The sequence below is a fragment of the Orycteropus afer genome, unplaced genomic scaffold, assembly GCF_000298275.1.
Source record: "Orycteropus afer afer isolate SDZICR_OR568_19922 unplaced genomic scaffold, OryAfe1.0 scaffold00235, whole genome shotgun sequence".
Lineage (NCBI taxonomy): Eukaryota > Metazoa > Chordata > Mammalia > Tubulidentata > Orycteropodidae > Orycteropus > Orycteropus afer.
Genome location: NW_006921822.1, coordinates 3,092,613 through 3,109,456, shown reverse-complemented (window position 1 = coordinate 3,109,456; position 16,844 = coordinate 3,092,613). Strand labels below are relative to the sequence as shown.

The 16,844-nt window shown below is 38.5% G+C and overlaps 1 protein-coding gene across 1 annotated transcript in view; it reads left to right on the top strand.

The window, feature by feature from the left end:
* CCDC158 (coiled-coil domain containing 158) overlaps window positions 1-16,844 on the top strand; it is a 106,686-nt gene that overhangs the window by 67,697 nt on the left and 22,145 nt on the right. Inside the window, exons 16-18 of the mRNA XM_042782081.1 lie at window positions 3,329-3,454; window positions 11,260-11,420; window positions 12,448-12,507. Coding sequence (XP_042638015.1) covers window positions 3,329-3,454; window positions 11,260-11,420; window positions 12,448-12,507 — 347 coding nt within the window. The remainder of the gene's footprint in view (window positions 1-3,328; window positions 3,455-11,259; window positions 11,421-12,447; window positions 12,508-16,844) is intronic.

The following is a 16,844-nucleotide window of genomic DNA, read 5'->3' as shown; positions in this document are numbered from 1 at the left end:
TTGGTAGGGTGGAGGGTCAACGAAAGAGGAGAAGGCCTTCAACAAGATGGGTTGACACAGTGGCTGCGATGATGTGCTCAAGTATAGCAGGGATCATGGAGCTGGCGTGGTATCGGGCAGTGTTTCGTTCTGCTGTGCATGGGGTTGCTATGAGTTGGAAACAACTCGACGGCACCTAACAACAACAGCAACAATGCTTAGCATATTGATCTTTATGTGTTCCATTTCATTTTTGACAACTTCAGATTTTACTAGATCCATACTTTGCACATTTCATGTTCTGATTATTAATGGATGCTTGCACCTATTTCTTCCCATTTTGATTCGTGCCACATCAGCAAATGGACAATGAATATGGAAGACCGAAGAATACTTGATGCTTTTGAGTTGTGGTGTTGAGGAGGAATACTGAAAGTACCATAGATTGCCAGAAGAATGAACAAATCTGTCCTGGAAGAAGTGCATCCAGAGTGCTCATTGGAATCGAAAATAACCAGACTTTGTCTCACCTACTTTGGTTATGTGTCAGAAGGAAACATTCCCTGGAGAAGGATATCATGCTTGGTAAAGTGGAAGGTCAGCGAAAAAGGGGAAGACCCTTAATGAGATGGATTGACACAGTGGCTGCAACAGTGAGCTCAGATATAGCAAGTATTGTGAGGCTGGTACAGGACTGGGCAGTGTTTCATTCTGTTGTACATATGTCACTATGAGTTGGAGCCAACTTGACAGCACCTAACAATAACAACACCCAGCAGCTGTGTGAGTTAGGTTAAGTCTCTAGCTTATTCTAGTGGGCCTGGTAGGCAGAGCTAAAGCCTAAGGTCAAGGAGCCTCCATGTAGGCCCTAGAGCCAGCCCTCTGAACTTGGACTTTGAGCCAGGTTCTCTGTAAGAAAATAAACTTATTTGTTGAAGCCACCCACTTGTGGTATTTTTTTTATAACAGCACTAAAGAATGAAGACACCCATAAATGTATATTCTCAAACATGTTCCCTTTAGTACTTTTTATAAAAGTAAAAAAAAAAAAAAAATGGGACACCATCAAAATATTCAACACCATGGAATTTTAAAAATTAGAATGTATTAAATTCAAAGAATATTTTAAAGCCCTAAAATAATTATGAAAACTGTACATTCAACAAATGTTTATTGAATGCCTACTATGCACCAGGCAATGTGCAAAGTGTGTCACAAACTACTCAATAAGGGAATGTACAGATTGCAGCAAAAAAAAAAAAGTTTTTTTTTCAGAGTAGTACGTTTTCCACTAAGTGATATCATTGCTGATGTTAGATGAAAATCAAGCAACACATTGCATTGGGCAAATCTGCAAAGAAACAAAACTAAACCAAACTCACTGCTGTTGAGTCAATTCCAACTCATAGCAACCCCTCCTTGGCTTTCTGAGGTGATATCTCCATGGAAGTAGATTGCCCAGTCTTCCTTCTGAGGAGTGGCTGAGGGGTTTGAACCAACAGCCATCTGGTTAGCAGTTAAATGCCTTAGGCACTATGCCACTGATTAAGGTGCACCCAACTCAAGTCATAGTATTTTCAGTTGCCTGCTATGCATGAGGAGCTCTGGTGGTGTAGTGCCTAAGGCATATGACTGCTGAACAGAAGGCTGCCAGTTCAAACCCACCTCAGAAGGAAGATTGGGCAATCTACTTCCCTAGAGATACTGCCTCAGACCCAAGGAGGGGTTGCTATGAGCTGAATCAAATCGACTCAACAACAGTGAGTTAGGTTTTGGTTTTTGCTATGCATGTGAAAGCTGAATGAGGAAGAATTGATGCCTTTGAAATTTGGTGTTGATGAAGAATTCTGAATACACCATGGATCACCAGAAGAATGAACAAATCTATTTTAGAAGAAGTACAGCCAGAATGCTCCTTATAAATGAGGAGGGCAAGACTTTGTCTTGTGTACTTTGGACATGTTATCAAAAAGGACTAGTCCCTCTTGGGGGACATCAAGCTTAATTGACACAACATAGTACATAAAAATCTTGTTCCACAACCTACTTAGGTGAGTAGAGACTGGGGTCTTAAAAGCTTGTGAGTAGCCATCTAAGAGCAACTGTTGATCTTCTCTCATCTGGAGCAAAGAAGAGTGAAGAAAATCAAAGGCATCTGGAAATAATTAGTCCAAGGATATGAAGGAACCTGAGGCCAGAACTAGATGGTGCCTGTTGACCAATGCCAATTGCTCAGAAAGGGATCAAAACAGGAGATCCTGGATAGAGTGAGAGGAAAAATGTGGAACAAAATTCAGAGAAACACAAAAATGACCAGAATTACTGGTCTGATAGAGTCTGGTGGAACCTCAAGACTATGGTCCCAGGTCACCCTTCAAGCCTATAATTGGATTAATTCCCATGGATTGGCTCTCAGCCCAACAGTATAAAGACCTACATATATCACCTACCCCAGGGTGATGCACCCACCTACTCTAGGGAAATACACTCTTAGAGCAATTGGCATGAGGGCCAGAGGGACAGCATTCACATAGAGGCAAAGCTGGACAGACAGGAGTGCATAGTTAAGAAGGGCACAGGAAAGGGGTAGTCACAGGGATGGGAGGAGAGGAGAGTTTGTTATGGTGAGGATGATAATTGGAGTGTGAAATCAAAAGTACACCTGTTGAATGTAGAACAAATTTTGCTCTGTAAATTTGCACCCAAAGCACAATAAAATTTTTAAAAAAGGTGGGGGAGGCCTAGTCCCTGGAGATGACATCTTGCTTGGTAAAATAGAAGGTCAGTGAAAAGGAGGAAGACCCTCAATGAGATGAATTGACATAGTGATTACCAGCAGTGGGCTCAGACATGGCAACAACTATGAGGATGGCACAGGACCAGACTGTTTAGTTCTGAACTGACTCAATGACACCTAACGACAACACATTTTCCACTACAATATATGCCTACTTTTCAGAAATATGTTTTAAAGTTGAACACATACTTAAGAGCCTCAATGATGGATACTTTCATAGGCAAGAGCACTCCATAGCTGTAGAGAATCTTTCTCAGTACTATGCTAGTCTTTTGTCAGGAGTTAGAAACCAGTGTAATAGCACCCTAGGTATGTCTTCACTTCTGGAATGCTTTCATCAGCCTACAGTGTGACTGTACCTACCTAAGCACATACCTAGGTCTCAGAATTACTTAAACATCTGTAATCATCTTACTTAACACTTTAATAACTATGTATAAGTTCAACATGTGAGACTGTAATTATATTTGAAAAAAAATACATTTTTTATATCACAATTCTTTGTACTTATAAATTGGCAATTATTTTGCTCACACCTGTATTGTTTTCCAGGAACTTCAGGGCCCTGGCTACACTTCAAATTCTTCTGTGAAACCACGGCTTCTACAGCCCTCACCTGCTGGTCGTTCTCATTCTAATGTACCATCTTCCCAGTCTACAGGCAGCTTTCTGTCGCATGTAAGTAACTAACTAGTCTTACAATCCATGAAGAAAATGACATAATATGTAAGTAATGACATACATAATATGTAAATAATTTTAAATTGGGAAGAATTGCATTAAAAATGTCTTTATAGTTATTACATTTTCAATTACTATATTTTGGATTTATACTTTTCCTATAAATCCAACAAAGATGAAATGAATGGAAATGTTTTCTTTGCTATTTCTTGTTTTCTCTGGGAAAAAGAAACGTGAAATATTCAGTAGGTATAATGTTAACAATATTTAAAGTAAATTATTTACTAGTCTTCTATTCAATTCTTTAGTTATTTCCATCATAAGCATGATAGATAACAAAATAAGATTGAGATGGCTAAAATAAGCATAACTAAAATGCCAGTGGCATATTGGTGATATATTTAATACTTTATCAAGGTACAAATAAGTTGCTGTATATTGTTTTTCATGAACTATATGTGAAATTACTTATAATCATGCAGATTTTATTAATCATAAATCATAAATCATTTTTATTCCCTTTAGTTCAAATATTAGCAACTTTAGAACATTTTTAATTTAACCTGTCGTACTTAGAAAGTTCAGGAAAAGTATATATGTAATGTAAAAAAGACATCATGCTTGGTAAAGCAAAAGCAAAAGAAAAAAAATGACCAAACTTACTGCCATTAAGTAGATTCTGACCCATAGTGACCTTCATTGGGTTTCTGAGGTGGTAAACTTTTACAGAAATAGATTGCCCCGTCTTCCTTCCATAGAGTGGCTGGTAGGTTTGAACTGCCAATCTTCTGGTTAGCAGTCAAATGCCTTAGGCACTATGCCACCAGAGAGCATAATGTCCACCAAGTTCATCCTTTTTATGAGGTGATTCATGGATTCTTCCATATTCTTTAATGTTGCCAAAGGGTCAGCAAAAAAGAAGATCACCCTTAATGAGATGGATTTACACAGTGACTGCAAGAGTGGGTTTCCATGTAGTCATCCCACAGCTCCTCTGGTTTTTGGTCATTGATACAATCAAACCTTTTCTTCATATGGTCTCTAAATTCAGGTGAGATATACTGAAGGTTGTATTTTGGCTCTCACAGACTTGTTTTCATTTTCTTCAGCTTCAACTTAAACTTGCATATGAGTAATTGATAGTCTGTTCCACAGTTGGCCCCTGGCCTTATTCTGACTGATGATATTGAACTTCTCTATCTGAAGAATAGGTTTAATGCATTGAGCACCAGTGGCTGAAGACCAGAAGAACTGTGGGATGACATCAAAAACATCATAGGTGAAGAAAGCAAAAGGTCATTAAAAAGAGAGGAAAGAAACAGAAGACTAAAATGGATGTCAGAAGAGACTCTGAAACTTGCTCTTGAATGGAGAGTAACTAAAGCAAATGGTAGAACTGAGGATACAAAAGATCTCAACAGAAGATTTCAAAGGACAGCTTAAGAAGACAAAGTAAAGTATTATAATGAACTGTGCAAAGACCTAGAGTCAGAAAACCAAAAAGGAAGAACATGCTTAGCATTTCTCAAGCTGAAAGAACTTTAAAAAAAAAAAAAAAATTCAAGCCTTCAGTTGCAATATGGAAGGATTCCATTGGCAAAATATTGCACAATGCAGGAAGATGGAAGGAATACACAGTCACTGTACCAAAAAGAATTGGTCAATGATCAACCATTTCAGGAGGCAACATATGATCAAGTACCAATGATATTGAAGGATGAAGTCCAAGCTGCACTGAAGGAATTGGCAAAAAACAAGGCTCTAGGAATTGACAGAATGCCCCTTGAGTTGTTTCAACAAACAGATGCAGAGCTTGAAGTGCGCATTCATTAATGCAAAGAAATTGTGAAGATGGTTACCTGGCCAACCAACTGGAAGAGATCCGTATTTGTGCCCATTCCAAAGAAAGATGATTCAACAGAATGTATAAATTATTGAACAATTTCATTAATATTGCATGCAAGTAAAATTTTGCTGAAGATGATTCAAATTTGGTTGCAACAGAACATCAACAGGGAACTGCCTGAAATTCAACCTGAAATCAGAAGAAGACATGGAGTGAGATATTGTTGCTGATGTCAAATGGATCTTGACTGAAAGCAAAGAATTCCAGAAAGATGTCTAACTGTGTTTTATTGACTATGTAAAGGCATTTGACTGTGTGGATCATAATGAATTATGGATAACATTGAGAAGAATGAGCACTTAATTGTGCTTATGAGGGACCTGTACATTGGCCAAGAGATCATCATTCGAATAGAACCGGGGGGCACTGCATGGTTTAAAATCAGGATGGTGTACATCAGGGTTATATCCTTTCACCATACTTATTCAGTCTGTGTGCAGAGCTAATAATCCAAGAAGCTGGACTATATGAAGAAGAACATAGCATCAGGATTGGAGCAAGACTCATTATCTCTTGCATGGTATAATTTCACTTGAGGCTTTGGCCTCTAAAAGAATCCTCTTAATTAAGTTGGCAGTTCAAAATTTATTCATTTTTCATCGAAATGAAACCTATGTTAGTAAAGAAAATAATGACTATCATTGATTTAATTCTGACTATGGGTCAATCACTTTATATACATTATTTCTAACCTTCACAATAATTCAAAAGGATAGATTATATTATCTTATTTAAAAAATGAGGAGGGAGGCACTCACCAGGGCCACTGTGAACAAGTAAGCAGAGGAGCCAAAATTAGTGCCCACATCTGTTTGATTCTAATCCCATGCTACACACACACAGTGCTTCCAGATAATACATGTGTCCCTTGTCCACTTCTGTATTTATATTTAATGGAATAGGAAGAAAAGATTTGGCCCACACACTTGCACAGAATTGGTGCACAGAATTGGATTAGTCATAATCGTTGGTTTATGACACGTTTTCATTGTTAATCTTTACATAACTTCATTAGATTATTTATTTGTTCAAAATAGCAGTGAATATAACTGATCCCACAGCCCATCCTAACAACCAGAACATTACCAGTAACTTACCTCTGTGCTTTTCTCTATCCCAACTCATTTTACCTTCCTGCAAGAAATAACCACTCTCCTATATTTTGGATATATTATAATACATAGAAGGGAACTCTGGTGACATCGTGCCTAAGGCATTTGACTGCTAATCAGAAGCCTGGAGGTTCAAACCCACCAGCCACTCCTCAGAAGAAAGATTAGGTAATCTGCTTCCATAGAGATATCGCCTCAGAAACCCAAGGAGGGGTAGCTATGTCAGGATCGACTTGACTGCAGTGAGTTTGGTTTGGCTTTTTGGTTTATAATATACAGGAAGGCCCTGGGTGGTGCAAATGGTTAACGAGATCTGCTGCTAACCAAAAGTTTGGAGGCTTGAGTCCACCTGGAGACACCTCCAAAGAAAGGCCTGGCAATCTACTTCTGAAAAATCAGCCATTGGAAATCTTATGGAGTACAGTTCTACTCTGACAGACATTGGGTCACTATGAATTAGAGTTGACTCAGCAGTCTCAGCAGTAACTAGTTAGTAATATATAAAGAGGTGTTCAATGTAAAACTTCAACAGTAAAGGGGTAGACATTATCTTTCATCTTTTCCTTACTCCCACTGCTCTCCTCAAAGTTAACCACTGTTAACCATTCAGGTCTTTTTCTGTGCATTTGCATGTATAGATGATACATATGCACACACACACACACATATATATATATACACATAGAGTTAAATACATACACACATCTATAGATTTTTAATGTAAATGAAACTACACTATACATAATGCTTTGCAACTTTATTTTTTTACACTGAACAATATTTCTTGGAGGTCTTTCTCCTCAGGATAAATCTGTGGAACAAAACTTCCTAAAGTTTATTGATACGTGAGAGAAGTGTGTATTTTTGCATTGTCTATTTTGTTTCCATAACCTTAAGGAGTCCTTTGCCAATGCCTTCAGATTGCTCAGCTTGAACTAAATACACATGGTATCTGGGGATAGACCCTATACCTCAGCTTGTAGCAAAGTTCTTTACATAAAGCAGGAGATATGTGTGTGTGTGTGTGTGTGTGTGTATCTCAATAAATATTTATCTGTTAAATGGTTAACATTTGTTATAATTATGTCAAGTTTACTTTTCCTTCAGTTAAAAATAATTGCTGCTTGACAGCCATCTAGATGCAGCGATGGGTCTCTCCATGTCCAGAGCAAAGAAGAATGAAGAAAACCAAAGATTCATGGAAACAATTAGTCCTAGCGACTGGTACACCATGTGATCCTCAGCCTATATGACTATGAGGCTAGAAGAACTAGATGGTGCCCACTACCACTGTCAACCACTCAGAGGGGGATCTATGTAGGAGATTCTGGATGGAGAGGGAGAACAATGTGGAACAAAACTCAAAATCATTTGGGAAAAAAAAAGGGGGTGGGGACCAGGTTTGCTGGTCTGATAGAGCCTGGTGGAACCACAGAGATTATGGCCCCTACCTGCCCTTCAGGTCTGGAATTGAGCCCACGCCTGTGACTTTCAGCCAAGCAAAAGACAGGCATAGGAGTTGAACATTTACCTGAGGTAAATACACTCCTTAGAGAGAACAATCATGGGAGAAAGAAAGGCTGTTTATGCACAGGAAGACAGCTCAGGGGCAGGGGTGCATGAAGGGATGGACACAAGGAAGAGGTGACTGTCAGGAGGAAGTGGGAGGGAAGTTGTTGCTTTGTGGTAAATTGTAGTCGATATCATGAGACAGTGTATGGAAAGTGAATTTCCTCTGTAAATTTTCACCCAAACCACAATAAAAAAATTTTAAAAAATAATAATTATAATTGCTGCTTGAAATGTGCAAAAAAGATACAGACAACCACTACATGCACAATATTGCATTACCAGTGGCACCAAACACTAAACCAAAAAAATCAAACTCACTGCCATCGTGTCAATTCTGACTCATAGCAACCACCTTTGGGTTTCTGAGGTGATAAATCTTTATGGAAGTAGATTGCCCAGTCTTCCTTTTGCAGAGTGGCTGGTGAGTTTGAACCACCAACCTTCTGGTTAGCAGTCAACTGCCTTAGGCACTATGACACCAGAGCTCCTTGCACCAAACACTAGTTGTTGTTAGGTGCCATTGAGTTGGCTCCCACTGATAGCAACCCCATGTACAACAGAACAAAAACTGCCCAGTTCTGTGCCGGCCCCACAATCCTTGCTATACCTGAGCCCCATAGTGAATGGCAAATGTGCAAAGGAAATTCATTTTTTGAATAAATGAGTAAATGAACTCATCGAAGATGCTGGGTGCATGTCTCCAATCCTGCTTAGGTGCTCAGAAGGCAGAGGGCAGAGCTCCTGGCTTGAGCATGAACCTCTGCCAGACCATCTGGAGTGGCCACAGCCTCTACAGCCAGGATAATAGGACCCACCACCTGCAATCCAGCAGGCACCTCACCCAGGGAACTGTTGTTGTGGTTAGGTGCCATCGAGTCATCTCTGACTTGCAGCGACCCTGTATCAACCAAACAAAACACTCCTGGTCCTATGCCAGCCTCACGATTCTTGCTATACCTTAGCCCATCATTGCAGCTACTGTGTCAATCTGTCTTGTTGAGGACCTTCCCCTTTTTTATTGACCCTCCACTTTACCAAGCATGGTATCTTTCTCCAGGGAATGGTCCCTTCTAACATGACCAAAGTAGGTGAGACAAAGTGTTGCTAAACAGTAGGCAATGGATAAATGCATAGAGTGAGAAGATCAGGTGGGGATAGGTGAACAGGAATATATCCAAGACCAAGGATAGATTTGGCTGAAGATAGTCTTACATATGAACTTGTGCTACAAAATTATCCACATACATTACAGAAGTAATAGAGGACAGGGATGGAGTAGCTTCTCTGAGACAACCAAACACCTTGAGAGAGAGAATCACTGGGCCTGCAGGCTCGGGACCATAGTCTCAGAGGACATCGTGATCAATTGGCACAACATAGTAGATAATAATCTTGTTTTGCATCCTGCTTTGGTGAGGAGTGACTGGGATCTTAACAGCTTTCAAGTGGCCATCTAAGATGCAACTATTGGTCTCCTTTTGCCTGGAGCAATGAAGAATAAAGAAAATCAAAGTCATGTGGAAACAGTCTAAAGATATGATGGACCACGATGAAGGACCTCAGCCTTCATGATCCCGAGACCAGAAGAACTAGATGGTGCCTGGCTACCAATGCCAACCACTCAGAAAGGAATCAGAATTGGATATCCTGGTTAGAGTGGGAGGAAAAATGTAGAAAAAAAAATCAAAAACACAAAAATGACCAGAAATACTGGTCTAATAGAAATTGGTGAAACCTCTGAGGCTATGGCCCCAGATTATTCCTTCAGGACTAGAAATGGACTCCTGTGGATTGCCTCTCAGCCCAACAGTAGAAAGACCTACATGCAGAACACCTACCCCAGGGAGATGCACCCTTAGATCAATCAACCATGAAACATCAGAGGGGTAGCATTCACATAGAAGGAAAGCTGGATAGGCAGGCAGGCATAGATAAGACGGATATGGGGAGAGGATAGTCATGGAGGAGAGAGGAGGGTTTTTTATGGTTGGGGATTATAGTCGGGACTGTGAAATCAAATATGCATGAACTGTTGAATTTAAAACAAATCTGCTTTGTAAATTTGCACCCAAAGTGTACGCACACACGCACACACACACACACACACACAAGATAATTGCTGCTTGTGGAACCCCCAAAACTATGGCCCTCAGTCACCCTTCAAGTCTGTATCTGAACTTACACCCATTGCTCTACTTTCAACCAAGCAATAGACAGGTCTTTAAGGTGAGCAATAACAATAGGGAAGTATAGACTCCTTAGAACAATCAACCATTCTAGACCAAAAGGGCCGCATTTGCCCAAGGACAGAGTTCAGAAGGCAGGAAAGGGTAGGAAACAAGGAGGAATGGAAATAGGAAACACGGTGAGGAAGTGGATTGAGTGAGGCTACCTTATGGGGATTGCAATCAATGACATGAAACAAAATGTGTATAAATTGTAAAAATAATACTTTAGTTCGCATAGAAAAGTAATTACACTTTTTAAGTAATAAAACTGATAACTTATTTAAGCATATAGTTACAGCAAAGAAATACTTTAAGTGGTATTTATAAAATTTACTGAGATGTAGTTGTCAGGCTTTGTACTTTTACCGCTAGTTATACTACTGGCTGTTTATTTTGCTCATTGTATAAATATTTAATTTTCTGAGATTTAATTAGGGCCTTTGGAAAACTTTGACCCTTGCTGAATACCACGTTATCCTCTTGTTAGTGTCTCTTCACATAACTCACTTATGTCATATTAATCTTACTGGAAAAACTAAAAAAAAAAAAAAAGAGAGAATTATCTTTTTCCTAGCTCATGATAGATTCAGTTCTAGCCAATGTAGTACCTTTATTTGAATGCCACTGTTAAAGGTATTGTGTAAATATATGAAGAGATACACTTTCTCTATATAATAGAGTTCCACAGAAAAGGAAGATGTTGAATGTTCCTCCTTTACAAGAAGTTGCTTAAGTAATTTGCGCATATATGTGAATGAATATATGTACTACACATATGCATATATAAATTAGATATTGATTATTGAATGGTTATTATTGATTTATCTCTGGGTAGTAAGATATAAACAATTTTTATTTTCCTTTTTTTGCTCCTCCATAATTTTTAATTACTTGGATTAAGAAATTGGGTTAATTTTGTAAGAGGAATTGCATGTGAATCTAGGAAAATAAAGTGTCTTTGTTTTATAAATTATTTTAATTTAGCACTCTGTGAAATCTAACATACTGAAGGAAGATCCAACAAGGGACCTGAAACAACTTCTCCAAGAGTTGAGAAGTGTGATCAACGATGAACCCTCTATGCCTCTGAGCAAGTCTGAGGATGATGGGAGAACACCATCTCTAGGAGGCCTGTATGTGGCTGTGTAAGACTGATGTGACCTTCAGAACGTGAAAGCTTTTGTCATGAGTGATTTGCTGTCAGGTTTTCCATGTTACTCTCAGGGAGACTGAGGTTTAAATAAATTTGAAGAGTATTTGCTATTACCAAGGAAAACAGTATGTGAGTGGAGGCGTTCAGCAAAATAACTTGACGTCAAAAGAAAATAATATAGTCATTCTATTCAGAAAGTAGTCAGTGCAAGATGATACCTGAAGTGCATGGTAATTTATAATTTTCAACAGACTTCATATCCATTACCTTATTCAATTATCACAATAAAACTTTCAGACAGGCAGGGCAGGGTTTGTTTATCCCATTTTACAAATGAGAAAAACAAGTTTCAAAAGGTTAATTGACTTGCCTGCAGCCACATGGTTCTACTTTGAAAATCAGAACCCTGAAAATTACAAAATCCTCCAGTAGGAAGGTATTCATGCCAATGATTTATTCCAAATTCATTTTAGAAAAGCAGGTTTTTTTTTTTTTTTTGGTCATAATTCTATAATATGCCTTCTAAGCCAGGATAATATTATTGAGTTCATTTGACAGATAAAGAAATTTAGGAATAGATTGACCTCTCTCTTCCTATGAAGCAGAAAGGCAAAGCCAGGAGTGAAAGTGAGCTCCTGGCTCCTAGCACTAACTGTTACACAAGACCATCTTGGCTGTCCTCATCATGTTTCCATCACCTCAGCTACTAATAATTGGCTTGAGCTGTACTGGAATATATTGAACAGGAATATATTTGGCTCCTGTCTTTAGAAAGTTTAAGTTAATTTCCTGTAATCTTACAAAAGAATTTGTCACCAACACCTAAGCTCATGGAAGGAAAACATTTCTGAGGGCTACTGCAGGGGATAGCACTTTACAATATTTGCTGGAAGGCCTAAAATCTACTGTTGTGGCTTAACAAAGGCTTAAATATATATGAACAATTGATTATTCTAAAAATACATGAAATATAGAAGTTTTTCATTACGCAATTAACTGAGTCATATTTGTCTACACAGAAATGACACAGTAAGAGATTGCATCACTGAATCAAGCCTGAGAGCAGAGATATGCCATAGGTGAGAATAATCTTGAGATTCTGAATCTAATTAGTGGTCCATGAATTTTATATGTGGCCAGTAATTTGAGAATTCTGTTTGGAGTCTTTACAAGAGAATTGATGGGTGTATTGGGTTCCTTGAATGGAAACTGTTACATTGTTTAACTGAAACTAAAAAGGATTTCAATGGAATCTAATTTAACCAAAACACCCAAACCGAATTCTGACTCACAGTGACCCTATAGGACAAAGTAGAACTGCCTCGTAGGATTTCCAAGGCTGTAATCTCTATGGAAGGTGCTCTGGTGGCTTAGTGCCCAAGGCATTTGACTGCTAACCAGAAGGCTGGTGGTTCAAACCCGCCAGCCACTCCTCAGAAGGAAGGTTGGGCAATCTACTGCCATAGTGATACTGCCTCGGAAACCCAAGAAGGCGTCGTAAATTTGGTTTCTAGTCTCTATGGAAACAGACAGCCACATCTTTCTCCCATGGACTGGCTAGGGGGTTCGAATCACTATTTGGTTAGCAGCCAAACGGTTAAATTCGGCACCACCAGGGCTCCTTAAAATAAATTGTTTTCTGAATATCAACTTCAGAGGAGTTCTTGTTTATTTTAAATTTTGCTGATGTTTACCCATATAAATATATGATATTGTTGTTGCTAGGTGTCATCAAGTCATCTCCAACTCATAGCAGTGTATGTACAATAGAACAAAACACTGTCCAGACCTGACCAGCCTCACAATACTTGCTATACCTGAGCCCGTTGTTGCAGCTACTGTCTCAGTCCATCTCATTGAGGGTCTTCCCTTTTTTCACTGACCCTCTACTTTACCAAGCATGATGTCCTTCTCCAGGGAATGGTCCCTTCTGACAACATGACCAAAATAGGTGAGGCGAACTCTGGCCATTCTTGCTTCCAATGAGTATTTCGACTGCACTTCTTCCAGGACAGATTTGTTAGTTCTTTTGGAAGTCCATGGTACTTTCAGTATTCTTCGCCAACACCACAACTCAATATTATCAACTCCTCTTTGTTTTTCCCTATTCATTGTCCAGTTTTCATATGCATATGAGGCAATTGAAAATATCATGGCTTGGGTTAGGTGCACCTTAGTCTTCAGAGACATCTTTGCTCTTCAGCACTTTAAAGAAGTCTTTTGGAGCAAATTTGCCCAATGCAATACGTTGTCTAATTTCTTGACTGCTACTTCCATGGGTGTTGATTGTGGATCCAAGTAATATGAAATTTTTGACAATTTCAATCTTTTCTCCATTAATCGTTATGCTGCTTATTGGTCCAGTTGTGAGAATTTTTGTTTTCTTTGTGTTGATGTGAATCCATACTGCAGACTGTAGTCTTTAATCTTCATCAGTAAATGCTTTAAATCATCCTCACTTTCAGCAAGCAAGGTTGTCATCTGCTTATCACAGGCTGTTAATTAGTCTTCCTAAAATTATGATGTTGTGCTCTTCTTCATATAGTCCAGCTTCTCAGATTATTTGTTTAGCATACAGATTGAATAAGTATGGTGAAAGGATACAACCCTGATGCACACCATTCCTGATTTTAAACTATGCAATATTCCCTTGTTCTGTTCAGATGACAGTCTCCTGGTCTATGTACAGGTTCCTCATGAGCACAATTAAGTGTTCTGGAATTCTCATTCTTCTCAATATTATCAATAATTTGTTATGATCCCTACAGTCAAATACTTTTGCATAATCAGTAAAACACAAGTAAGCATCTTTGCTTTCAGCCAAGATCATCTGACATCAGCAGTGATACCCCTCATTCCACGTCTTCTTGTGAATCCAGGTTGCATTTCTGGGAGTTCCTTGTCAATATACTACTGCAACTGTTTTTGAATTATCTTCTGCAAGACTTTACTTGCGTGTGATATTTAATATTGTTCGATAATTTCCACATTCTGTTGGATCATCTTTCTTTGGAATGGGTAAACATATGGATCTCTTCCAGTCAGTTGGCCAGGTAACTATCTTCCATATTTCTTGATATAGATGAGTAAGTGCCTCCAGTGCAGTATCCATTTGTTGAAACATCTCAGTGGGTATTCCATCAATTCCTGGAGGCTTGTTTTTCACCAATTCCTTTGGTGAATCTTGGACCTCTTCCTTCAGTGCCATTGTTTCTTGATCAAATGTCACCTCTTGAATAGATGAAAATTGACTGATTCTTTTTGGTACAGTGATTCTGTGTATTCCTTCCATCTTCTTTTCATTTTTCCTGTATCATTCAATATTTTACCCATAGAGTCTTTCAATATTGCAGCTTCAATTTTTTCTTTAGTTCTTTCAGTTTGAGAAATGCTGAGCATGTTCTTCACTCTGGTTTTCTAACTCCAGGTCTTGGCACATTTCATTATAATTGACTTTGTCTTCTTGAGCTGCTCTTTGAAATCTACTGTTCAGCTCTTTTACCTTGTCATTTCTTCCATTTGCTTTAGCTACTCTCCATGCAAGAGCACGTTTCTGAGTCTCTTCTGGCATCCATTTTGGTGTTTTCTTCCTTTTCTGTTTTTTTTAATGATCCTTTTTTTTTTTGTTTCATGTATGTTGTTCTTAATGTCATTCCATAATTCGTCTGGTCTTCGGTCATTGGTGTTTGATGCATCAAATCTATTCCTAAGATGGTCTCTAAATCCAGGTAACATATACTCAAGGTCATATTTTGGCTCTTAAAGACTGTTTTAATTTTCTTCAACTTCAACTTGAACTTGGCATGTGAGTAATTGATGGTCTGTCCCACAGTCAGCTTCTGGCCTTGTTTTGGCCAAAGATATTGAGCTTCTCCATCACCTCTTTCCACAGATGTAGTTGATCTGATTCCTGTGTATTCCATCTGGCAGGGTCCATGTGTATAGTCACTGTAATGGAAAAAGGTATTTGCAATGAGTAAGTCATTGGTCTTGCAAAATTTTATTATGCAATCTCTGGCATCACTTCTATGATATTTTCCAACTACTGGTGATTCTACTGTGTTTCCAATTCTGAAATTCGAATCACCAGTAATAATTAATACATCTTGACTGCATGTTTGGTCAATTTCAGATTGCAGAAGTTGGTAAAAATCTTTAATTTCTGTGTCTTTGGCTTTAGTGGTTGGTGTGTAAATTTGAATAATAGTAGTATTAACTTGTCTTCCTTGTAGGTGTATGAATATTATCCTATCATTGACAGCATTGTACTTCAGGATAGATCTTGAAACATTTTTTGTGATGATGAATGCCACGCCTTTCCCCTTCAATTTGTCATTCCTGGCATAGTAGATTATATGGGTGTCTGATTCAAAATGGCCAAACCCAGTCCATTTTAGTTCACTAATGCCTAAGATATCGGTCTTTATGCATTCCATTTCATTTTTGACAACTTCCAATTTTTCCAGATTCATACTTCGTACAGTCCATGTTCTGGTTATTAATGGATGTTTGCAGCTGTTTCTTTCCATTTTGAGTCATGCCACATTAGCAAAGGGAGATTCTGGAAGCTTTACTCTATCCATGTCATTAAGGTTGACTGTGCTTTGAGGAGGCAGGTCTTCCTCTGTCATAATTTGAGTGCCTTCTGATATTCTGGCACTATATCAGACACCGTTTCAGGGCTATTCATGAAATTCTCCAGTAATATTATCAGACAGTGTTTCACTGCTATTCATAAGGTTATCACTGGCCAATTCTTTTGGAAGTGGAAGGCCCATTCCTTTTTCTGAGTCTGTCTTAGTCTGGAAGCTCCACTGAAATCTGTGTACCATGGGTGAGCCTGCTGATATTTGAAATACTGGGGGCATAGCTTCCAGCCTCCACCAACATACAAGCCACCACAGTACAACAAACTGTCAGATGAGTGGTGGAAATATAAGATAGCATATAAAAATGGAAGAACTTTTTCTCCCTTATATCTATTTACAATGGTTTATGTAACTTCTGAAAGAGAAGAGTGGCCCAGAAATTATAACAATATCAATATAGGATTAAAAGAATCTACTGAAAGAGTCATATTTTCTTTTTCTTTAAATGCATTTTATTGAAATATAATTTATGTACAGTGAAATACAGAAAACTAAAGTGACATAGGTCAATTTTTTTTTTTCAGTGTTTCCCCCTCTCCCCTCCCACCCCTGGCAACCAACAAAGAAAGTTTTCCTCCATATAAACCTTTCCTTGACCCTCCACAACAATGAACTAATACTGTATTTGTCCTTCTGTGATTGATTAACTTCACTAAGCATAATATCCTCCAAGTTCATTCATGTTATGCAGTGTTTTGCAGACTCTACATTATTCTTTAATGTTGCATAGCATTCCATTATGCATATGTACCATAGTTTGGTTATCT